Genomic DNA, 24,099 nt, shown 5'->3' with positions numbered 1-24,099 from the left:
CAAAGTGCTTGTTGTCTGATTGTTGCAGGCCTTTGGAGGTGTCAGGCTGGTGACACGGCGTTGCTTGTCATTTCCACCGTGGTGGTCGCCTCTGGTGCCTCATCTTCCACCCACGGCATCTTGCCACACAGCAGGAACGGCACTGCGTACTTACGGAACTAAAACCAACAAGAAAAGGTATCGGTAGAGTGACATTTAAGATAATCGTTAGAATGTTTATCCACTGTAAACAAATTATTTATGGGTTAAGTAATTAAAGTTGAAACAACTTAAAAATATTCGGATTTATGGCAACCATGTTCGTTAGCACCAGCAGGTTGTTTACTTTAAAACTATTTGCTGATTTATTTAAAAGTAATTTTCCAACGTTACGCAAGTTTTTCATTTATTGACCACAAGATGGCAGAATAGTATAGTTAATGGGGTTTTCCTGTCCATCGACGTCTCAAGCGTAACCTGGAACGTGAACCAACCAATTGGTACAGTCCAATTTTTCCCCCTCACCTGTCTGTTACAGTAGATGTAGATGATGGGATTGTACACGGTGCTGCTCTTGGCCAAGTAAACGGGCACTGTTGCCACCAGTGGGTTTATCTCTACTTTCGGGTTGTAGACCACCAGCATGGACAGGGCAGCATAAGGCATCCAGCTTATCAAGAAGGTCAGGACCATGACGATGACCATGGACGCCACGCTCAGCTCCGCTTTAGCAACCGCGCCGCCTTCCAAGCAGGCCAACTTTGATACCTGAGGTAGGTCGGTGGGGAGCGTATTAGTGTTTTAATACAGTCGCATTTTGATTCCAATCACCAAAAACGAAGTTATGTATTAGTAGGATTCATTTTTTCAAAATGCTTCAGTGCCATATAACTTATGTGAATTTAATATTCCAATAATCTGACTCCCCCCATAATGATATCAACGACGAACCAGAAAAATGTAAGTTTCTTTCAATAAGTCTACCTAACATTGGGCATGAGTTATTTGGCATTACCGTTGTGTAAGAGCCCACCTGATGCAATGTCCACAATAATTTAGAGTAGGACATCAAGATGATGGCGAAAGGAAGAGCAAAGCAAACGGCGAAATAAACCAGGATGTAGGACACATGGTGAGGTTCTCCACTGTGCCAGTCCGGCGCGCAGGACGTCCCCACGCCCTCCAGCTCGTACCTGCCCCAGCCCAGAAGCGGGGGTGCGTTCCACATTAGGGACCACAGCCAGGCCAACGCGATGCCCCTGCATGCGTGCTTCTTTTGAAAGGTCATCTGCCCCAACGGTTTACATATGACAAACATCCTCTCCACGGCGATCAGGGCGACGGTGCACAATGATGTAATGCCTACAAAAGTACGATGGGATCACTCGCGGTGTTTTTAAAAGTCGCTCGTTCGTGTCACCGTGTTCACTCACCAAACAAGGACACGGCGAAGCCCTCCATCACGCAGCCTGTTCTTCCAAAGGAGAAGTACCCCTGGGCGTTGTTGATTACAGACAGAACCCCCCCGGTCATGGCCGTGCCCAGGTCTGCCACAGCCATGTTCACCAGAGCGTAGTTGAGCGGTTGCCTCAGCTGCTTGTGCATGAGGGACACAATGATCACTGTAGCGTTGAGAACGATGGCCGGCCCGGTGAAAAGGGCCATCACCACGGAGAGCATCACGAAGCCTGTGCGTGACAGCGGGGGCTGCCCGTGCGGGCCCGTGTAGAGGGAGGAATTGGGGAGAAAAAACGAGTGGTGCATGGATGCGGAGATTTCAACGCTCAGGTCCTCGCAACGCTTGATGTGGGAGCTCTGGAGAGAGTGCGAAGATTACATGCCAGCAGTCAGAGTAAATCCTCAGGGACTGGATTTAACGGGGATTAATCCGCGCCATATGATCATCTGTGAACCCTCACCTTTTGCTTGATTGAGCACTCACTTTGGGTAACCCAGTTTGGGAAGTCACACTAAGCAGGTGTCAATAGACCGCAGCGTGTAGAAAATGCTGTGTAAGCAACTTTTTAAGTGAATTCAATTGACTCATATTAGGGCTGTCACTATCTTTGTTTTTAAAATCCATTAAAATCCATTAGTCAATCGAATGCAATTTTATTTGCATCAAATCATATATTATTGTTTAAATCCCCAATTGTTGTTTACTAACTGATTATTTTCATTTCTTTGGTATAACCAAACAGATGACAATGACAAAACTTTCTATTCTATTCTGGAGGTGCGGTCTACTGCGATTAAACTCCTTCAATCGCCTCCAGGATTTATCACGACCAGAGGTGTCCCATAGTTAACCTTCTAAGAGGTTTAGGTCCAATCAAGTCAAGATGGAGATTACAACTGTTTGGGTTGAGAGTTCATGTCCCAGTGATGAGCCGCGTTAAGTCCCGACAGCACCTTTGCTTCTCATTGTGTTTACACGTATAAATCATCTGGTAGCATTTTTCTCAGGACTTCATGAGATGTAGCTTCCAAAGCAATTTAATGAAGGCAATTTTATTTGACGCATTGTTCAAACAAATTGTCACTATGAGTCGCCCAAAATGGATTGTAAGACTAAAAAGGGACTTGCTCAAGGACACTTGGGCAGGTCTGAGTTAAGGACTCCCTTCAGTTTCATGGCAGAGAGCTGCTTTATTGGACACTTAATTAAAGCATCAGAGCAGTCAGCATGGTGAGGTCACAACCATCCGAGCGCCTTATCGCCGCGTTCCAGACAGATCGGGGCTCCTCACAACTTTGATGTACGACGCAATTACTAAACTAATAAAAGCTTCAGGTTGAAACACAGCTGCTTGTGGTGGTTCCGCCGCTGGCGGTTGCGGTCACTGGACATGTGTCCAAAAATTTAGGGGGGGATTATTCATGTTTGGGATTATTCACCAATTTGCATGGCTCCATTTTGGAGTGGGTGGGGGGGTTTTTTTTGGGGTGTGAAAAATTGAATCTTCCGTGAGAAACCTTTGTGACGCCACACTTAAGTTTGTGCGATCCAGTTCTACCAATTTTCCCATTGTATTGAATAAGAACAGTGATTAGAAAGGAAGAGAAAAATTAATAAACAAGAACATCTTAAAGCGTCCATCTTTTGTATCTTCTATACTTCTATTCAGAGTGCTCAACCCTACACCCTTAAAACTGCCTGATCAAAAGATCATAAAAGTCAGCAGGCCCCCCTCGCTTTAACCGCAGTACGCCAAAATGGTTTTGCACACAGGTGATTTTATGTTGCATATTTTGCATATATTCCTCCTCTTGGATCTTCTTAGATAACATTACAATCAAGTCACATCTTAAAGCTCATTTAGGCTTAAGGCATTTTCCCCTATTGCACCAGTGGCTTGGACATTAAATGAGGCACTTTGCTTCATAGCTGCACAGAATTTGCTCAAACGAGGTATATAACATTTCAGATTATCTGAATACGAAATTCAAGGGTTTAATCTCTCCACCAAATGTTGATGCCACCCCCCCCCCCTCTCTCTCTCTCTCTCTCTCTCTCTCTCTCTCTCTCTCTCTCCCTCCTCCCCTCCACGATAGGGAATGGCGGGGAGGAGGAGGTCTCCTGTCACAGAAGGATAACGGCAGCTCAAGAAAAATCAGACGGCTCACCGGGGTGCAAGAGCAGATTCCGGCATCACTTTTGGAGCCGACCATGATGCTTCTTCGGCGCGCATGCTGCGTCGTCAGCCTGCCGCTGTTCATGCTGGCGGGCTTCAGCGTGCTCCTACTGGAGGTGGCCGCCGCTTCCCAGCAGGGGATCCCGCTGTCGGTGTGAGTGACAAACCACTTTGGAGGGAAATGTTGACTCCGGGAGGGGGAAAAAATATAAGATACAGAACATTTTGTGGAGGGATTTTCTGTGCATGCATCTGGTCACATGACATTCAAAAGTAGTTTAACAGCGCGGCCAGGCCTCATTTGTTGGTGGATCAAATAGTGAAAGAGAGGTGTTGCTAAGGGAATTGTTTAATTAACAGTTTTTCTTAATGTTGAACAATATTTAAGTGCTAAAATAAATTAAAGAACGCATGCATGAAATAAAAGGATCTGTTTTGCCATTGGGAAAAGCGTTATGCATTAACAACGTCGCAAAAAAAAGAGAAAATAAGAACGAAAATGAATGCAGTTTTTTCGCCCGTCAAAACAGAAAGCAATTGTTACGATGCAATTGAAACATTTAAGAATATCGTTTTGACCATTTTCCCTACCAATTAGGTTTTATTAACGTATTCATCTAAGAAAATCATGTCTGATGAGGAGTTTAATTATTTGAAATCACTGGCGTCATAAAACTTGAGCGAGTTGAAGAAAAATAAACGTCAATTTTCCTGCAGACTTCGAAAAAAATTATAATGGTTAAATAATAATAATAATGTCGCCATTGTAATATATTTTATCAGCTTGTTTTTTTTTTACTAAGCAAATGAGTGGTGTCTATATGCAAGTATACTTACCATACCCTATTCGTTTATTAACAATGCAATACATCTTTATTTGTTTTGCGCTTTCACAATAATTTATTATCCATATTGACTGAAATTGTTATTTTCCCTTTTTTTTCCCAACTAGCAGCAGTTTATCAAAGTGCACTGCAGCATCTATGCAGTATGATCCCATTTAACTGAGCAAGTATTGTGTATATTTAGCATGTGTTAAACAAGTTGAAGCGAAGTATATGCAGGTGTAAGATATTTCATAGGTGTTTTTAGGGGCGGGGTAACATAAAAATGTCAATAAAAAAAATCTGCTTTTTTCCATATTTTGAGAGAGTTTTTTCTAATCTTATTTTGATGATATTTTGTCCTTTGTCAGTGTAAAACTGTGGGCTTCAGCTTTTGGAGGAGAGATTAAATCGATTTCTGCCAAATATTCTGGATCTCAGCTGCTGCAAAAGGTATTTATATGACATTTCAATATACTTTGTTTGTAGATCATGCATTGGCACAGTTGAACACTGTCATGCCGATTTCCATCTCTGATGCATGCTGTGTGCAAGTGTGTGTGTGTGTTGGGGGGGGGGGGGTATTCCGTGCTGTTGATATGGCCCATTAACCACGGCCCTGATTCCACATCCCTCCTGTCCTCATCCCTCCCATGAACTCCCTGTAGCCAAGAGCCTTGGTTATGGATGTGACAGGGAGATAGATTGAACAAGTGTGCGGTTTAGGCTTATAATGTGAAAGGTGGAGGAACTGAGCAGCCATTCAACAAAGGCCCATGCGGTAGATGTAATGACAACGTTTGACCACTTGTGAGCACTCGGTAACTTGTGATGAATGTCAGTCTGGATTTGAGTCTGACAGATTTGACTGTTTGCAATGGGGTGGAAGGCTGGTGTGAATGCTTTATTTATTTATTTTTTAAATCCAGACATCCTTATATCCTTGCTCTGCTTCATTCTTTTAGGAACTGTGGGCCATCACAGTGCCTCGTCCCGGGAGCAACTCCAGCTCAGAGGCCTCCTCTCCCTCAACCAAAGGCAGCGGCAGGATTAATTCTCGAATCTCATGTCCCGGAATGTGGGAGGAAGGCGGAACAACCCGAGTAAATCCACGCAGATACGGCGAAAGCATCCAGACAGCGTTTCGAAAGCGACTCCAGGCTCAAAACCAGGGACCACCTTGCCCTGAGGTGAGGAGACATTTTACCAAATAACAAATTCTAGATTTCAAGGAATATTTGATGAACGTAATATGCCCTACAGATTTTTCCCTTCTTTTTTGTGGATGTAAGCACTTTGCCTGCGCTCATGGAGGCGTGTCTGGTGCTAGAGCGGCACAAAGCAGCAAGCTGTGAGGAAAGTGAAAGGGTCGTTAGGCGCTGGTCATTAAGGCTGAGCATCAGATACTTCTATAGTCAAATGTGCGCTTTCACTAAAATCTCAGAGAACACAATGGCCCGCCGCCGGGGCTCTCTTTCTACACTTGCCATTGTTTTGATCAATAATCATGATCACTGCTGATTGTTGATGGATGGCGCTTAATCTTATCTTGATGTTGTGGGGAGGGGGCGGGGGGTACACTGGGCGCTGAGGCGAGGAGGACAGGCGTGAAATGAACTGTTCTGCTCCAGCGCGAGCCCGCACTCCTCCTTTCAGTAGGTAATTTGTCGCCTCATGTACCAGTGTGTGTGTTTTTGTGCGCGTGTAATCCGCAGTGTGTTTGAATGAGCTCCAAGCAGCTGCGGCCGTGTTTATCTTTTGATAGCATTATCCCAGGCTGTGTGTATGTGCCTGTCAGGTGAGGGATTATGTAATGTTATATTCCTCTAAAACGTGGAGATCGTCCCGTATCAGGGGAGGTCCAGTGCTTCCGGCGGAATCAGCATTATTTGGACTGTAGTTCATTACCTAGAATCAACCAGGCTTGACACGTTATTATCTTTCTCCTCTGCCCTGACTCATTTCAATTATACTCTTACCATGCGTAGCCTTTCGGACGCAGCCCCGCCCCTCTACGGCCACCCAACTTTGTCTTCTCCATCCAATCAGACTGCAAACTGATAAAGACCATTATTCATCTTATGTGTCGAGATGTGGATCTTATCAGGCGTTCATCTGAGAATTGGCTTCCTGCATCTTGTCAACCGGCATGCGGAGGCCTTGCTAAGAATTTCCCACCATGCCGATGTGACACAGAAAAGCACACTGAGGATGTCTGAATATTCTTACGATGTATTTTATTTGCTTTTGATCACCCTAATTGCTCAAAATTTGAAGTAGTCTAAACGTGTATCCGAGAGCTTTTAACAATTGCTTCTGCCGCCGCTTGTTTGTTTCCAGAAGTACAAGCCACCAGAAAAATCAGTCCGAGTAGAAGAAATCGATGGTGTCAAGTTGGTGAAAAACCTGGCGGTGAAAATGGAGGAAATGTTCCGCAAAAAGGCAGAAGCCACCAGGGTAAGTAGAGTTATTCTAGAGAAAACACCAAAAGTTTGTTTCTCTAAATGGAAACGGCATGCCTCGCTGAGTCGCTACATGTGTCAAATACTTTAACGGCTAAACCCCTCTACAAATAGATTGCCCTTTTTCCCGCTGAGGAAAAAAAAATACAAGTGGTGGGACAACAGACTTAGTCAGCGCCCATCTTTTATTTACTTTGAAATTGTTCTTATGTAAAATGAGTGCTTTGGCTCAATAAAGACTGGGGAAACAAAACATTAGGGAAAAGCACTAGGTGAAACTTTGAACGACTGATCAAGGTCTTACAGTGGCCATGCAGTAAACCCAAAGAGATCAAATCAATGTAATGTTTGCACCTTGTAAAACTGCCTCGGTCAAATTGCTTCATTGGAGAGATAAGTCTTTGTATTGTAACGCAGTTCTCAGCCTTACACAAGCACAAAGGCCTCTAAAATACTGTAAACGCCCGCTCCTGTCTTCAGATGTGTAAATAACCCCCTTGGGATGTTGCTTGAGCAAATGCGGGGCTATCACTTATTCCCTACATGATGAGTGATTTCAAAATTGAAAAAGCAGATTGATGTTCTGCGTTCACGGCGTTATCAGAGGCGAGAGCCGCCGCAGCAGCCTGTCGACGACCTCTGCGTAGACGCTTCCTAAGAGGCTGCCCCGACATGATAACGTTTATCTCCGCCTCGCTCTGCCACAATTTCTCCTGTAAATGACACTCTGAGCAGGTGGCTTCATTTGGTGAACACGAGGCAACATTCTAAAAAGCCAAATGCAACATTTTGCTAATGAGGAAGAAATGCTTGCCGGAGTTTGTAAACTAGAGGTAATTAGAATTGTCAAAATGGATATTTTATAATTTGGTCGGCCCACGCGTAATTTCCCAATTGAATGCGTGCAGCAAGCCTCAATTGTGTTAATGTAGCAGTTATTTTGACGCACGTGATGGATGTTAATTACCTGCTCGTTGCATTTTGCCGGAAACACAGAGCCAAGCACATTTGTCGGGGGGAGTTATTATAGAGGTGACTGCTGCTCGCTGCGCTGCGTGAAATCCAACGCCCGGCTCCCTCCATCAATCACTGCCCAGAGCTTCTCTGCCGCTATGGGCCACTTTTTGCACTAAGGGATAAACTGTTTGGGAAATTGGGAGCCATATATTACCGGACACCAGGGTGGCAAAGTGAAGTGCAAGAACCAACTCTGGGGAAACCCTCGGGCTCCCCAGAAGAAACCAATTTAATACTATAAATGCTTTGTAATATTTATGGTCAGTGAGGTAATTTCTTTTGTTTTGTTTCTGTGCCGGTCCGCCAAAATATGTCTTTACTTAAAACCGGTGAGTAACGTTGGGGGACTGCTATAGCTGGAAAAATGTAATGACATCATCGCTTCATCAGTTTTGACTCCACTACAAATTACCCACTGACAAAATGGCCGCTGATGGTTGCGGCCAAGAACTGTCAGCCATTTTAACTCGGTCGCAAGAATAATCAATGTTAAATTCTGCACAAACAACAAACTATTGGAGTTCTAAAGCGGTGATGCGGCAATGATGTCATTGTGTTTCTGCAAGACAGCAGCCTCGTCCAATCAGATCGCTGCTGTGTCTTTTGCTTCTATTCACTAGGTGTTGATCTTGCTATAATGGATTCAACAATGATATTAACCAGCATTACAGTCAATAGTAATTTGAAATTTTAATTTCTAGTCTTCACACAAGTTGTACGTTTCTATGCAGAGGCTGGTGGAGGCTGCAGAAGAAGCACATCATCAACACAAAGAAAATCCAGACCTGCAGGTGAGACTTTTGTTCCCACACAAAATGGAAGCCAATCATTAGCATTGAGGTTAATCTCGTGGCGATGACGGTGGATTAGAGAAGGTGACAAGAAGGCTTCTGCTCCATGATGTCACAACGCATCACCAAGGGAAAATGTCATGCTTATAGAAGATCTAAAGCTGATCAGGATTCAGGTTGCCAGTTAGTGGGTGGAATCAGACACTCTGCTTTTTTTTTTTTTTCTATCCAAAGGATTTATATATGTAGTTGATTGTGTCTGGGACATTATAGTGGCTCCCATTGCGGAACTTCAAGCTGCATTGAGTTTCCTTAGTCTCTGCAGAGGGAATGCAGTATTTTTGTCGTTTATTAGACCCCCTGCCTCTCTCTCTCTCTCTCTCTCTCTCTCTCTCTCTCTCCCCCCCCTCCCCATCTCTTTCTCTCTGTCCAAAGAACAAAGATAAATGAAAGTCTTTTTGGGAAAGCGTTGTTTCACGTACATGCGTCCAGATTGGAAAGCCAGTCAAGCAACCAAACACTGAAACAACGGCAGTGCTTTAAAGTTAATAGAACCGTTAACAACATTTGAATAAGTTTCGCTTGCCTTGTTTCCTTCCTGCTTCTGTGCTTTTCTCACAAGCCAGAAGAAGACAAGCAGCTCGCTCATTGAATTCAATATCGCAAAGTTTCAAGTTGACAATTAATTATACTCCTAACCGTATTAAAACTGTATTACATTTGGTACATCTACACAATTCAATGAGATATAAAGAAAAATCGAAGACATATGCAAACAACTCAACATTAGTTGACACTGCAATTAGGTGATAATGAATCAATTAATTTGCAATATTTTAATGTATCTAATTGTGGCGCTGCTCTGAAAATTACACTTCAAAGTATCGGATTTGTCTGTCAGTATGGAGTGGAATTTTCCTATAGTTTATAATTATTAAAAAAAAAAATCTATGGTTTGAGAGCCTTTTGAGTGGTTGTGAGAATTGAAAATATTGTAAGCGACACAACTTACCAATGTGAATGATAGTGGACTTCATTTTATAGGACATAAAAAACTAATAACAATCCAATATCAATGTGCGTTAATGATGTGATGTCATGACATTGCTCCTCGTGGCATCATTTCGATGCCCTCGCCTTCTCTGACACCGCACATTTTTCACGGCCCATTTCACTGACCCGCGGTGCGATAAAGGGGCCTTCTTATCTCAGCTGCTGCAAGTCAGGACGAGTGAGGTTTTCGCATTGACTCCGAGAGGATTCACAAGTTCAAGGGAGCACACGTCAGGGCTGAGGTCTCTTATCGGGTATTTTCAGTGCTGCATCAGCAGGTTTATTAACATCATTTTTGCCTAGTACTTCATTTAAAAAAAAATTGATCAATTGAAAATGTAAACACTTGCAGAAATTATTTTGTATGTGTTTCATAAATTGTATAATTGCAATTTTTCAATCTTTTCACACAACAACAAAAAAATATACACAATATTTTTCAATGCCATGTCTAGGATGACAGAGACTTACGGTCATAAAAAAAATGATAATTTTTATCAAGCACATTGGTATTATTAATGACACTGTGACAGTACGTCTAAAATACAAGCCAATTATGCTCATTAGGCTGACAAACCGTACTTTTTTTTATTCTTATCTGTTTCCAACCTTGTTAAATAATTATTAATAATTATCATAATAATAATGTATTAATTAATTAACAAAATAGAGATTTTAGTGGACACGATTCAAGCCTTTTTTGTGGTATTGAAATACATTTATCATGCAATAATACACAACATAAAATGGAACTAGTACACTACACTGTGTTTCAGTGATAAAGATCTATTAAACGAATGCCTCTGCGGAGAGAAGACATCCGCCTGGTGTGTAGGTGGACTCTGCAGCACGGCCTAACACACGCTGCTGGATGGAGAGCAGCTCTCTGCAGTGAGGCCTACAGCTGACTGCAGTGGTGTAAAAGTCAGCGTAGCATAGCGGCAGTGTCCCATGGCCCACTATACAGTAATAACCCTCACGCTTAACGGGCCTCTATACCGCCAGCTCTGCTGAGGATGCACTATTCGTCTGCGGAAAGCTCCCCCCCTACCGCCCCTCCCTACCTCCCTCCCCGCCCGCCCGCCCGCCGCAGCTCGTCAGAGAGTCGCTCAGGCGTGGTATGAGCTGTCACGAGCTGCTTGATGGCCATGCCCACATCGCCTCCCCTTGAGTGCGAAGCCTTCGACTCCACCACCCATCTTTTCCTCCCTTTCCTCCATCCACAATCTTCCTGGCTCGGCGCAGGAGGCCACAAAGAGGCCACTCAGGCAGGAAGAGGTCGTCTTTCTTCTGAAGTAGCAGCAACTGGAGGACAAGGCTGACTAACTGTTTCTCTTTAGGGAAGCAAGACCTTTCACTGGTTGTCATATTTTCGATGACAACGTCGTGTTAGGACCACAATTTGATTTTTTTTTTTTTTTTGCCACTAGAAAAGGGTTTCCCTTCCTCCCATATGCATACATACACAAGCACAGTATATGCACGGATTATCGATTATTCTATCGATTAATCAGGTAATCGGATTCAGTTTTATTGGCATTAAAGTGTATTAAAAAAATACATTCCCCAATTATTTAATTATGTTTATTTCTTATTATATAGTGACTAAAAAAAACAACAACAGTTTTCTACACAACTGATTGATGGTCATTACTTTTCAAAGTAAAAGTTGGTGTTTGCAAATGTCTTATTTCGATTAAACACAAAAGATAAATCAGTCCGCTTTCATGAAGGATTAGAGAAATTACAGAATTATTACTTTGGAGAGCCTGAAATAAGAAGAATTTGACAATCATTAATTAAAATATGTCTCTAAACAATTACTCGATTATTAAAATACAAGGCGAGTAATTTGATTTAATTTTTCCACTTCTACTCCAAACTTGTCTTCAGTACGAGTACTTCAACGCTGTGCTGATCAACGAAGTGGACAACGAGGGCAACAACGTAGAGTTGGGAGCAGAGTTTCTCCTGGAGCCAAACGACCACTTCAACAATCTGTCCGTCAACCTCAGCCTCAGCGTCGTGCAGGTGCCCACCAACATGTACAACAAAGGTGAGCCAAAAGCAAGTTTTACCTGGAGCCGATGAAATCAGGAATAAGTGGTTTCATGTGAAAAACGGCCGAGGCTGAAAACGGGGGGATCAATAGCAAGTCAAGGGTATAAAGAGAATCGTAACTCCTGAGCCGCTTTTGTTTGCCTGTAATGGACTCCTCATAAGTCTTATGTTCAGCGCACAAAAGGAGGCTGCTGCCAGCTTGTCCACAGGAGGAGGGGAGGCCATGATTTAGTCAAAGGCATTGTGTGCCCTCCAGGGGGGGGTCAATAAGGGTCAAACGCACACTTGGTTCCGTGAGCAGGATGATTAGTTTCATTACCATTTTGATGTACATGACTCTTTTTCTCACTTCCTTTATCTCGGCAGATCCGGACATAGTCAACGGGGTCTACTGGTCCGAAGCTCTGAACAAAGTGTTTGTGGACAATTTTGAAAGAGATCCCACTCTTATTTGGCAGTATTTTGGTAGCGCAAAGGGTTTCTTCAGGCAGTACCCTGGTGAGTGAGCGTGTGTGTGTTTTTGTTTGGCGTGGGAGGGTCTCAAGGGAGCCATCAGCCTTCAGTGCAAGAGAAGCATCAGAATAAATGACATCAAATGGCTAAAAGGGTAATTTGGCTAATGTTGTAATTTTACAGACCATCAGAGAGGCTGCGCACATACTGAGTGTAATTAATTATCATTTGCCATTCGGGGTCTGCGGGCGCACTGAGAGGCGCCGGGCTGCCAGATCCAAAGTTATCAGACGTCAATGATGTGAAACGTGTAGTTGCTTCGCAGCAGTATTGGAACAAAACAACGGAGGCAAAATAACGACGTAACGCAGACAATGGCTCGGAATGTTTACCAGAAGAACCGATTTGTATTTCAATGTTTAGTAATGAGCTGGCGGGGTTACGTGCATGCCGGCGCTTTTCAGTACATGGTTTTATAGCCATTGTGTAATCAAAATTGGATTTTATTTTTTTTTTCTGTAGGGGTGAAGTGGCATACGGATGAAAACGGGGTGATAGGCTTTGACTGCAGGAATCGGAAGTGGTACGTTTTCGCATTGTTATAACCCCAACTGTCTGATTTTTTTTTTTTTTTTAATCACTGCTGCATTGATCACATGACAGGTACATCCAGGCTGCAACTTCACCCAAAGATGTCGTCATCTTAGTAGACGTCAGCGGCAGCATGAAAGGTCTGAGATTGACCATCGCCAGACAAACGGTCTCCTCGATTCTCGACACACTTGGAGATGATGATTTCTTTAACATTATTGCGGTAAGCGAGGCAAGGTACAATACAGTGCATGTTGTTTTTTTGTGTTTACATTGATCAGGATTGAGCTTGTGTGTTTGCAGTATAACCAGAACATTCATTATGTGGAGCCTTGTTTGAATAGCACTCTGGTGCGGGCAGACAGAACCAATAAAGATGTGAGTTCTGGCCAAAGTCACGGTTATGTAAGAAATAGTTATGGTTATGTAGAATAGTTTTAAATCATTTGCTTGATTTTCTTTTTCTGCCAGCATTTTCGGGAGCATCTGGACAAGCTGTTTGCCAAAGGGATTGGACTTCTGGGGCAGGCGTTGACCGAAGCGTTCACAATTCTCAGTGAAGTGAGTTCAAATGCAATTTCAAAACAAAATGAAATATACATATTTTACAGTTAGTATCAGATAAATTTATATTTGGATCATTGTCTACTGAGTATTGGTACAGCTTGTCTACCATGCAAATTATTTTACTGGGGAAAAAAAAAAAATTTTTTTAGTCAGAGATCTGCTTGAAAGAAAGCCTAAATTGTTTATTCTGTCAGATGAGCATAAAAAGCATCAAATTGTTATTGCGTACGAGTGCTTCGGACAAGATTTGTCGAAATACGCCCGTGCTATCCCAAAACACACACACATCTCTTGTGAAATGTGATTAATGGTTCTAATTAATGGCAACGATTCATATCGAGCCTGATTGGAAGACAAAGCAGATAAGGGCAAGAGCCACGCCACGTGCTTTTTATCTCACCGCTCTCAGGCGAGTGAGTACCAGTGAGGTACCGCCACAATTGTCAGATTAATTAGAGTTGTGCATTGAATATGATAATCAGGTGGGCAGCGCACAACTGCTGCACTGCTCAATGTTGATGCTTCACTGAGAGAGAGTAGAAAATAAACATAGCAAAAAAAAAGTAGGTCAATTTATGTACGGTGAATTTTTTTTTTTTATAACATGAGGCAGTAGCTATCAAACTTTTTTAGAATTTACTATTCTATTGATTCATAATCAGGTAATTAATTCTTATTATTAAACAACAGTGCCAAATAATTCAAAATGAATGCCTAATATGAGTTTCATCTAATATGTAAAACGGTCTGACTTTTTTTCCTGACAAGAAGGTCAAGCACTAATGTTGTTTATTCTTTTTTAGTACAACGCAATGATTGCTTTTGGAATAATGTAATAATTTTTAGCAGTGTAATTTCTGGGCCGCTCAGCTTGCGCGGTCTCTCCGCAGTTACGGGTCAATAATCTACTTACCGGTAATTACTGCAGTGCATCTTTCACAGAATTTGGGATCAAGAATCGTGGCACTCCTCGGGTCGATTAACTAGCACGCTGGCAACTGTATTTTATTGACTGATGGCTCCATAGCTGCCATTTTAGCATTTACAGTGTGCTGTTGGTTGCCTCTTTTTTTTGTAATGTCTTAACTAACAACATCTCTCGACATATTGTTAATAAGCTTTTATTTTTTTTTACTGTTCTGCTACTGTATATTAATTTATGTTTAAATTTTTTGTTTTGTTTGTCTTTGTTGCAGCTCTACACGGACTGTATAAATAAAGTTGTATTGTGTTGTATTCTTAACACTGTTGTGATGTGTTCCTGCTTTGACTGCAGTTCAATCAGACTGGCCATGGGAGTGTGTGCAACCAGGCCATCATGCTCGTGACAGACGGGGCAACTGAAATGTACGATGATGTGTTTGAGAAGTACAATTGGCCCGAGAGAAAGGTAAAACCCGTCGCACATCTGCCCCACATGGAATTTGGTGTGGAATAGTTTGTTTTCATATCATTTTCTAGCTTGATAAAAAAAGTGTACATTTTAATACTACTTGCCAACCACACCTCAACTTTTGACATCTGGGGAATTGTATTTTTTTTTTTTTTTTTTACATCAATTTCATTTATAGCTCCCAAGTGAAATCCAAATCAATATGATGTTTTTCAACGTGCTGGTGCATTTCAGAGCACCATTATTCCCACGAGGAATAAAATATGGGAAATGAACTACGTTCAAGGGCAGTGCAGCTCGTTCGCCATGACTCTGGTCCCCCCCCCCCCCCATTAACACGTCTACCAGGATTCCACATTCGGTTTTAATGAAATAAAATTGTTTGCTCTGCGATTCACAGAGCAATAAAAACATCAGCTCGGGGTGCCTTTCTTCATTCCTGTCAAGCATCCATGTGTTGGCAGTGTTTGGCAGAATGCAGGGCAGTGTGAGGCAGGGTATCCCACATCCCCCTTCACACACCCTCGGGGCTTTTATTCGGCGACCGTTTGGTTTTCTATAAGCTTTATGCTTAGCAAAGCATCTGTGAGCAATGAGCCATGCATGCATTGGCAATGTCACACAGCGTGCTTTGAAAGGACAGTGCAACGTGCCCTCGCGCGCTATGCCTGAGGGCAAAAAAGGGCTTGAACTGCATAACGGGTGAAATGAAAGAAGATTAGGAGTTATTAAAAAAAAAGAGAGAGAGAGAGAGAGAGATTTTTTGTTCTTGACCACAGCCTTTTCTTATGCCCAGGTACGTATATTCCCCTACCTGATTGGACGGGAGTCTGCGTTTGCCGATAACCTGAAATGGATGGCGTGCGCCAACAAAGGTTCGACTTCTTGATAAACACTTGCCAGCGAGAAGTTGGAAGGATGAAATCAGTATTGAATGTGTGGATAACTGCTGGATTTCACCCTAAATGTGTGTGCGTGCATACGTTAGGGTGTCTGCTCTGGCTTGTTCTGCCAAGAGGCAATGAAGTGGCACTTGGGGGGGTCAGAGGTCAATATGCTCTAATCCCTCTTCCTGTCAGTGTGTCCCTCCTGACTGCTCACCGCTCCCACGTGTCGACACCTCTGGTCACCAAAGTCATTGTCAAAAAAAAAAAAAAATGGAAAGGAGAGGGGGACAACCCCACTGCGCATTAATCCGACTTGTGTGTGTTTTTATTTCAGGATATTTCAGTCAGATTTCCACATTAGCGGACGTTCAAGAGAACGTGATGCGGTATCTGCACGTCATGAGTCGTCCCAAAGTTATTGACCACGAGCACGACACCGTGTGGACCGAGGCTTACGTGGACAGCGCCGTAAGTGCGCCTCTTAAATTCTAGAATCTACTCAGTGAGTGCAGCTTAACAATTTGCAGCCATTTTAATTAAGTGAAATTAAATCATACTTGATTCGATACTGCTAGCTAGCTGTAATTGCGCTTGTGGTTTTCATTTGTTACTTGTGATGTCGCCGGAGTGATTCCTCATTACGTGCTTCATTAAGTCGTGCGGATTTCGGCCCCAGTGCGCAAATGCTTTCAGTCAGTGTAAAATGCGCAAACTTCAATTCATTTAACACACTATCTGTGTCTTTTCTCCCCCAACAGCTTTCCCAGGCACACAAGGTAAGTATATAAGTCTTCTTATCATCACGTAGAGACAAAGGAAGTGTTCGCACATCATTTATTTAGCAGTTTACTTCTACAAAGAAAAGCACATAGAATTAAACCCAAACTAGCCGTGATCAAGAGAAATTGTACAAAATGACTTTGGAGGCTAGCTTTTTGTTTCCTCAGACTTTTTAAACAGCCATTCTTTTATATTTCATTGAAAGTTTTTGATTGGCTGTCAGAGCAGCCAGAGAAGTGTTTACTGTACTTACACATACTGTATGTGAGAACATACACACAAACACACAGGTAAGGGGCTGGGAAAGTGGAATGCGTATGCTCCTTTATCTCTGCCTTGGACAGACCATTCATCATTCTTTGCGCCGTTGCATTTTATCTGCTAGAGCCCATAATAAAAACTGACATCGGAGGAGACTCACACGTGTGCCTGTGTGCGTACGTGTGTGTGCACCCGTGTGTGTGTGTGTTGACCAAAGCATCCCAGTTTCCACTTCCAGTGACTGTAGTGATGAATCTTCGGGCCCACCATTCTTCATTTTGTCACATAAGCTGGTACATGGCACACTTTACAGCTCGTTGGCTTCATGCTAATGCACACGCACAAATAAGCATTAACCGCACACACGCTCGCAGCTCAGGCGCAATGCTGACTCGGTGAATGTTATTTAGTTATTTTATTTCATTTGATTTATATATATATATATATATATATATATATATATATATATATATATATATATATATATATATATATATATATATATATATATATATATATATATATTCTTTATTTGTTTGTTTGTTTATTGCCAGCCTTTGTTCTATAGTAGCTAGCTGTTCCACTTGTCTGAAAACAGGACCGTGCGGCGATTCGTCTCGTAACGTCTCCCGAAGTCTGCAGTTAAACAGCTTGTGGCGGGAATAAAGTGAAATCTATTTTCTTTGCCTCGGTGCAGTGAGATTTTATGCGATCCTTTCATCGCCGGTATTGTCTGCTTATTTGTGAGCGCTGCAGCTACGATGGCACTCTGGAGAACCTCTATAAAATTTTAAGTGGTGTACTTTACAGGGTGAAAAAAAAAAAGCTCACACACTTCTACAATGGGTACAACCCTCTGCCACAGTCTAAACTTGACCTCCTGTGTATGTTTTTTTTTTTTATTGATTGGCTATTTAGTTTTACTGATAGATTAAGGGAAAATGTAGGGAATTCCTCACACAAAATCTTCAGGTTCCTTTTGTTCTTTTTTTTTTCCAGTTAAATGACAAAGCGGGCCCAAGTCTGACCACCACAGTTGCCATGCCTGTCTTCAGTACTAAAAACGAGACGGTGAGTAGGTTATGCGACTGTCTCTCCTTGCTGTTGTCTTAACACGTGTGTGCGTGCGAATGCCCTGATGCAGAAGAATCAGGGTATTTTGTTGGGGGTCGTCGGAACAGACATCCCTCTGCAGGAGCTGATGAAGCTCATTCCTAAACATATGGTACAACAAACCTCAACTTGACATCCAGTCAAAGAAACGACCGGTCAGATTATTAACCCTATATGTCGTCTGCTCTCCAGTTAGGCATCCACGGCTATGCCTTTGCCATCACAAACAACGGCTACATCCTCACGCATCCTGACCTGAGGCCTTTGGTAAGATTATTTGCCCAAGCCAAAGTTTGCCTGACTTGACCCTCTTTGGTTTTTGGTAGCGAGGGCGCACAGAGACAAATGTGAAATGTGGTCAGGAGGCAAAAGTGAGCATGTATGATCTGTAATCCCCACCTTTTCCTTTGATGTATGCATGCAGGGATAAAGGCCACTCATAGGGCTGGCTGGCCTGAGGTTTCCAGAGGTAACTTAACACTCACTGGCAGAGACCACAGCCGCTCGCTCGCCCGCCCGAGGGCCAGCTACGGCTTTGCTAGTGGATCCGTGTGTGCCAGTGTTAGTGCTCTTCCTCCCTGTGCAACTGTGCTTGTGTCGTGTATTGTACGTGCGTGTTGGTTCATCTCTGCTCTTCTCCGTGTGGCTCTCTGTGGCTCCAAACTGTGCCGTGATTGTTGTCGTTGACTGGTCGTTGTTTCTTGTGTACCGACCGATGATGTCAAGCAACGGGATTTCACATGCGCCATTTAATGCATTCATGTCAAGTTATTTAGCCGTGAATTCCCTGTCAGGGGTATTAATTATTTTCCATTTACCTGACAGTGTTAATTTCACAGACGATGTGTTCAATAATGATCTAGCACGAGGGCTATATTTGGGTTTCATGCTTTGGAATCAATCTTCACTAAATCACAAAAAGACAATAACGCTAGTGATAAGATCATCGTCCAAGAAGTGGATAACTCATTTTATTCATGGCTTTCCTCTGTGCAGTATCAGGAGGGTCAGAAGAGGAGAAAGCCCAACTACAGCAGCGTGGATCTCTCAGAGGTGGAGTGGGAGGACAAAGACGACATTGTACGGAGCAACTTTGATTTACAGCCGAAAGCAATGCAAAAGGTTTCTCACTGTTCCACCCGGTGTGCTTTATCTTTAAGCTGCGCAACGCCATGGTGAACAGGCGGACGGGGACCTTCTCTATGGAGGTGAAGAAGACGGTAGATAGAGGGGTGAGCAAGCAGATGAATTATGACTCCGACGGAAGCTCTCTCTAATTGAATCTCAACCCGAATGTGTCGTTGCAGAGGCGTGTGTTGAAGATGCACAATGACTATTACTACACGGATATCAAAGGGACTCCATTCAGGTAGTGGGAGGACTTCATTTGAGACTCTTAACGCACTTGGGTCAATTTGTGTGTGTTTTCGCCAGTGTCGGGGTAGCCCTCTCGAGAGGACACGGCAAGTTTTTCTTCAGAGGAAACGTGTCGGTTGAAAAAGGTGAGAAGGAGAAGAAATGTCTTACTTGAGCAAATAAGCAAATTTCAGCAGGTTTTATTCATTTGTATTTTTTATGTTAAGCAGGACTAAGACAGCTGAAGCGTGACTGTCTTTTGTTTTTCAGGGCTCCGTGATCTGGAACAGCCAGATGTCGCCCTGGCAGATGAATGGTAATGTAATGCATGGTTTGGGGAAAGTCAAGTGGGCATCCATGCGTTATGTAGGTTAGGCCTTTTTTGAGCAACGTCGAGGGCCGTGATGTAACAACGTGTCTCCGTTTTTTGGGCCGAAGGACGTACTGTAACACAGAGGAGCAGCATGAGCACCGTCACCTGACTCAGATTCAAGCTATCAAGCTCTTCATGACGGGTCGCAGGCCCAACCTCAAGTGTAAGAAACAGGAATTTAAATTTACTGACTAATCATTTTGGAGGTAGACGGTGTGCATTTATAGCAAACTACTTACGCAGGCGACCGAGAGCTGATCAAGGAAGTGTTATTTGACGCTGTTGTCACCGCTCCGCTCGAGGCTTACTGGACCGGACTGGCTCTCAACAAGTCAGAGTAAGAATTCTTTTGTCTTGTCAAAAATATACAGCCATGCTGCAATGGAGGAGGGGAAAAGACTCCAGATTGTGACCAGGTTTCTGCATCTGTGCTCATATGGAAGGAAGGGGATTTTGGCCTGAGGCTTTGGGGGAAACGTGAACTTGCACATCTGTGACAGCAACATGAAGGCATGCAGGTTTTAGCACAACATATGTTGCTATACCGATGACAGATTGGAGCTTTTTTTTACAGCAAGCTGTATTTACGACATATGACATTTGAGAGATCCCAAAAATTTGACCAAATCAGGTCCATTATGTGTCCAACCATGTAAGTCTACAATGACACAATATGGCTCCTTAATTGGATCTCGTCAGTTCACGTGGTTGTATTTAACGCCCTGCGCATTCTGTAATCTCTGTGTAATCAGCAGCTAATACGATTAATTAAATGTGACTTTGTGACAGCGTGCCTGTTCTTTGAAAAAAAAATACAACCAGGAACTCGGACAAAGGAGTGGAGATTGCCTTCCTGGGCACGCGCACCGGCCTGTCAAGAACCAACCTGTTTGTAGCTGCAGATCAGCTCTCCAATCAGTGAGTGTCACTGTTCACTTCTACACTTGTTTGCAGCATGAGGCAATGCGCTGATTGATCCTGATGAATATCATCCGTCCGTCTCTGTGTCATCCTCAGAGATTTCCTGACAGCCGAGGACAAGGAAGGCGTGTTCAATGCCGATCACTTTCCTCTGTGGTACAAGAGAGCGGCAGAGCAGGTCCCAGGGACATTTGTTTACTCCATCCCCTTCAGCACAGGTGGGCTGCATGAAAACAAAAATGTGCTCGATATGTTGTTCTTTGTCGCATTTTCTACCAATATACATGTGAGGGAAATGAAGCCTTTCCCAGCTGATTTTTGGATGAGAGGTGGTGTGCACTTTGGACTCCTTTGTTCAATTACAGTGTTGTTTCAGAATGGCCAAACTCATTTGGCTAGTAATGACCTCATTACATTACGTGTGCTGTTAAATTGTGTAATGTAGCAGAGTAAATGGCGCCATCTAGTGGAGAATAAACATCTGTTCAGTGAATCGTTATCATCACAGTAACGTGGATTTTCTTTGTCTTTCCTTCACCTCCTTTCTAGCTTTGGAGAATAAAAGTGTTGTTTTGGCAAGCACAGCAATTCAGCTCCTTGATGACCGAAAATCACCAATTGTTGCAGGTAACGTTTACCTCCCATGTCATTGGTAACATCATGAATTATTATTATTGGATGAGTGTGGCACAAAATTATTTTTTTATATATATTTTTTTGCATTCAGCTGTGGGGCTTCAGATGAAGCTTGAGTTCTTTCAGAGGAAGTTTTGGACCGCCTGTAGACAGGTATGCAAAGGAACTACAGCATCTGTTATTTAAGTCACAGATAAACATGGCAATTGGTATTACATATGCAAGTACCTGTAAATCTTTCTTATGCGCTCAGTGTACAGCTCTGGATGGGAAATGCAGCATTAGCTGTGATAGCGAGGTAAGAAGAATCACCATTCTGATGTTCAAGACGTTTTCATTTGCTGAAAGAGTCTCTTTTGCAGGACATCAACTGTTACCTCATTGACAACAACGGCTTCATTCTTGTCACGGAGGAGCAATCGCAGGTACTGATTGTGCATGTGCATTTTTGCTCACACTGGATCCCTCATTGCGTGTTGCTGTAACAACGCAGCAATCAAACATCATGCATGCAACCTGATGACATCAATAAGCGTTGGATCAAAAATAGAAGAAATTGCTTACCTTATGCAGTAGCCAGTAAAACAATTTTGAAGTTCCTCATAATGGAAAGGGACCTGGAAGGTGTTTGCACATTGCCACCTAGTGGCGTTTTGGGAGTATTGCAGGCAATAAGTGTTAAGACACTAAAAGAACTAAGGGTGATGGGTTGAGGTTTTGTTTGACTTTTGAGTCATATTTGGTATTATAATTCTCTTTGTGTTCAACTTGCTAAACTTGTTCAATTCCGCTTTTTCTGGACTATTTAATGAAACTGATCTCCCAGACAGGGCTCTTCTTTGGTGAGGTGGAAGGTGCCGTGATGAACAAACTCCTCCAAATGGGCTCGTTCAAAAGGTCTCACACCTAATCTAACATGATTACGTACCGTGCGTTTGAAGTCAAATGTATGTTGCGATTCCATTGTAACCTGACGTTTGTTGCCGCAGGATCACACTTTACGACTACCAGGCTATCTGCAGAGAGTACGCTGGGAGCAGCGACAGCGCACGCACTTTGTCAGATGTAAGCACAGTACGGAAGGTGAAACACTCCTCATGCATTCATTGCAACTACTTGATCATTATGTTCCTGTCTTGCAGCCTTTCACTGTTGTCAAGTGGCTCCTTACCGAACTTGTGATGTAAGACTTCAGTATACAATGTAGAACGTTGTGGCCTGAAATTAGATTCAAATAGTAACTTTGTGTATCTCTTTTCAGTTTTCTCCTGGAATTCAACCTGTACAGCTGGTGGAATGTCGATCTGTCGGTTAAAGGTAACAACAGCTGATTGATCCTCACAAGCTTAGAGCACAATTACTGGGGGTAACCTAATTTTGGTTCCATTTTGCTATTTTTATAGACATATTGCTTATTGCTTATCCCTACTGGGGGCAGAATAATATAATTAGACAGTACCTGAAGACAGTAACAATTATCAATATAAAAAATGTTATCTGTCTACAAGTGTTGCTCCACCAGTTGTGTTCAAATCTCTAGTGCTTAACATAAACCTGTTGCAGTGCCAAGACAGTATTGAAATCCATCTAAAATCACAGTTATTTAAAATAGATGTAAGTGATTCAGATCATGGATATTGTGATTGATTGTTTGAGTGCTTTGTGCTATGTGACAGCTCAGAGATCTCCGGGTAAGACTACGATGGTGCCTTGTGACACAGAATACCCCGCCTTCGTCTCAGAGCGCACTATCAAAGAGACCACTGGAAACATTGAATGCGATGGCTGTGTCAGGTACAAAATTCATTTCTTCACAGTAAAAATAATGACTCAAATGTTGCACCACTTGACTGCTCTGCAATATTACTGTGTATTATGATCATGTCTGGGGGCTGCAGATCCTTTGTCATACAGCAGATTCCCAGCAGCAATCTTTTCATGGTTGTTGTGGACAACAAGTGCAACTGCAACAATGCTCCACCGGTAACCATGGATCCAATTGAGATCATGTATATCCTTATCACTTCAACTTGTCGTGTCTCATGAAGCATATGAAGCGTATTTCTGAAACACTGAACTTATACATTGTAACCTTGACAACGTTGAACATAACGAATCCCTGAAGTGTGACCGACTGAAGTTTCAGAAGGACAGAAAGAAGCCCGAATCATGTCATCCTTTCCACCCTGAGGTATGAGTAAACCACACAAAAGTTAAAATAGATCATATATTTCGTATTGGGTCTCATAGGGCCGTCAAAGCATACCTAATGGAGTTGATGTGGTTTGATTAATGTATTTCTTAGGAAAATGCCATGGAGTGCGGTTCAGCTTCCCGTCTCTACAGTCCGCTCACAGCAGCTTTGCTCCCCTTAATAGCAGCGAGTGTCAGCAGGTGACCATCAGCAGCAGAAGTTTGCAGCAGCCACGAACGGACTTAACAACAAAAGGCATCAAAACCATTGACACGTAGGAAACAAGGCCAATCACAAATGATTTCTGCAGGAAGCGCTTTAGTGAGAACAACATTCTTACTCACTCATCCATTCATGCAGAAGACGTTTTTTGTAGATTATGCCACTGACAGCTCACTGTGGTGATACTTGTTATTTGTGCAATAAAAATACATTTGTGGTTGCTGTGAGGACTTGTGTTATATAAAAAAAGAATGCCGAACAGTCAAGAAAGTAGTTTGGGCAAAAAATTGCTGGAACACTCATATTTATTTTTGTTCACACTGTATATTTAAGATTTATCCACAAGAAACATGTAAAATATCAAAGAGTAGTAAGAGCACTTTAACTTGTTTATTCCGCCATTTTGTTTGTCATTGTCAGACACACTATTGATGCATGTTTTGACTGTGTGTTCAAAGAATGTTAAATGAGTATGTCTCATCAAAACGATCACGAATAAAGACATATTTTTCCTTGACATGTGTTGAGTT

At 42.7% G+C, this 24,099-nt stretch overlaps 2 protein-coding genes across 2 annotated transcripts; one reads left to right on the top strand and one right to left on the bottom strand.

Moving 5' to 3' along the window:
* Positions 1–10: 10 nt before the first annotated feature.
* LOC125977265 (parapinopsin-like) lies at positions 11–1,911 on the bottom strand. Its single transcript, XM_049733609.2, has 4 exons — positions 1,413–1,911; positions 1,013–1,341; positions 505–747; positions 11–158 (listed from the first exon to the last, which is right to left on the bottom strand). The coding sequence occupies exons 1-4, from the start codon at positions 1,741–1,743 to the stop codon at positions 42–44; spliced, it is 1,020 nt and encodes a 339-aa protein (XP_049589566.1). The 5' UTR covers positions 1,744–1,911; the 3' UTR covers positions 11–41.
* On the top strand, positions 633–24,086 carry cacna2d3 (calcium channel, voltage dependent, alpha2/delta subunit 3). The gene is made up of 40 exons (XM_049733560.1): positions 633–752; positions 3,535–3,768; positions 4,810–4,891; positions 5,404–5,628; positions 6,779–6,895; positions 8,649–8,708; positions 11,655–11,817; positions 12,189–12,320; positions 12,798–12,858; positions 12,939–13,089; positions 13,170–13,244; positions 13,338–13,427; positions 14,710–14,823; positions 15,623–15,701; positions 16,048–16,181; positions 16,472–16,489; positions 17,754–17,825; positions 17,899–17,979; positions 18,060–18,134; positions 18,864–18,947; positions 19,028–19,099; positions 19,175–19,236; positions 19,302–19,369; positions 19,494–19,539; positions 19,662–19,759; positions 19,840–19,933; positions 20,419–20,514; positions 20,614–20,735; positions 21,067–21,144; positions 21,245–21,306; positions 21,407–21,451; positions 21,516–21,578; positions 21,980–22,050; positions 22,143–22,218; positions 22,296–22,336; positions 22,415–22,470; positions 22,830–22,947; positions 23,052–23,169; positions 23,267–23,344; positions 23,459–24,086. The coding sequence occupies exons 2-40, from the start codon at positions 3,650–3,652 to the stop codon at positions 23,549–23,551; spliced, it is 3,489 nt and encodes a 1,162-aa protein (XP_049589517.1). The 5' UTR covers positions 633–752; positions 3,535–3,649; the 3' UTR covers positions 23,552–24,086.
* Positions 24,087–24,099: the final 13 nt, after the last annotated feature.

This window comes from Syngnathus scovelli, chromosome 11 (genome assembly GCF_024217435.2).
Source record: "Syngnathus scovelli strain Florida chromosome 11, RoL_Ssco_1.2, whole genome shotgun sequence".
Lineage (NCBI taxonomy): Eukaryota > Metazoa > Chordata > Actinopteri > Syngnathiformes > Syngnathidae > Syngnathus > Syngnathus scovelli.
The sequence above is the reverse complement of the archived record's forward strand: the minus strand, read 5'-3'. Positions and strand labels throughout refer to the sequence as shown.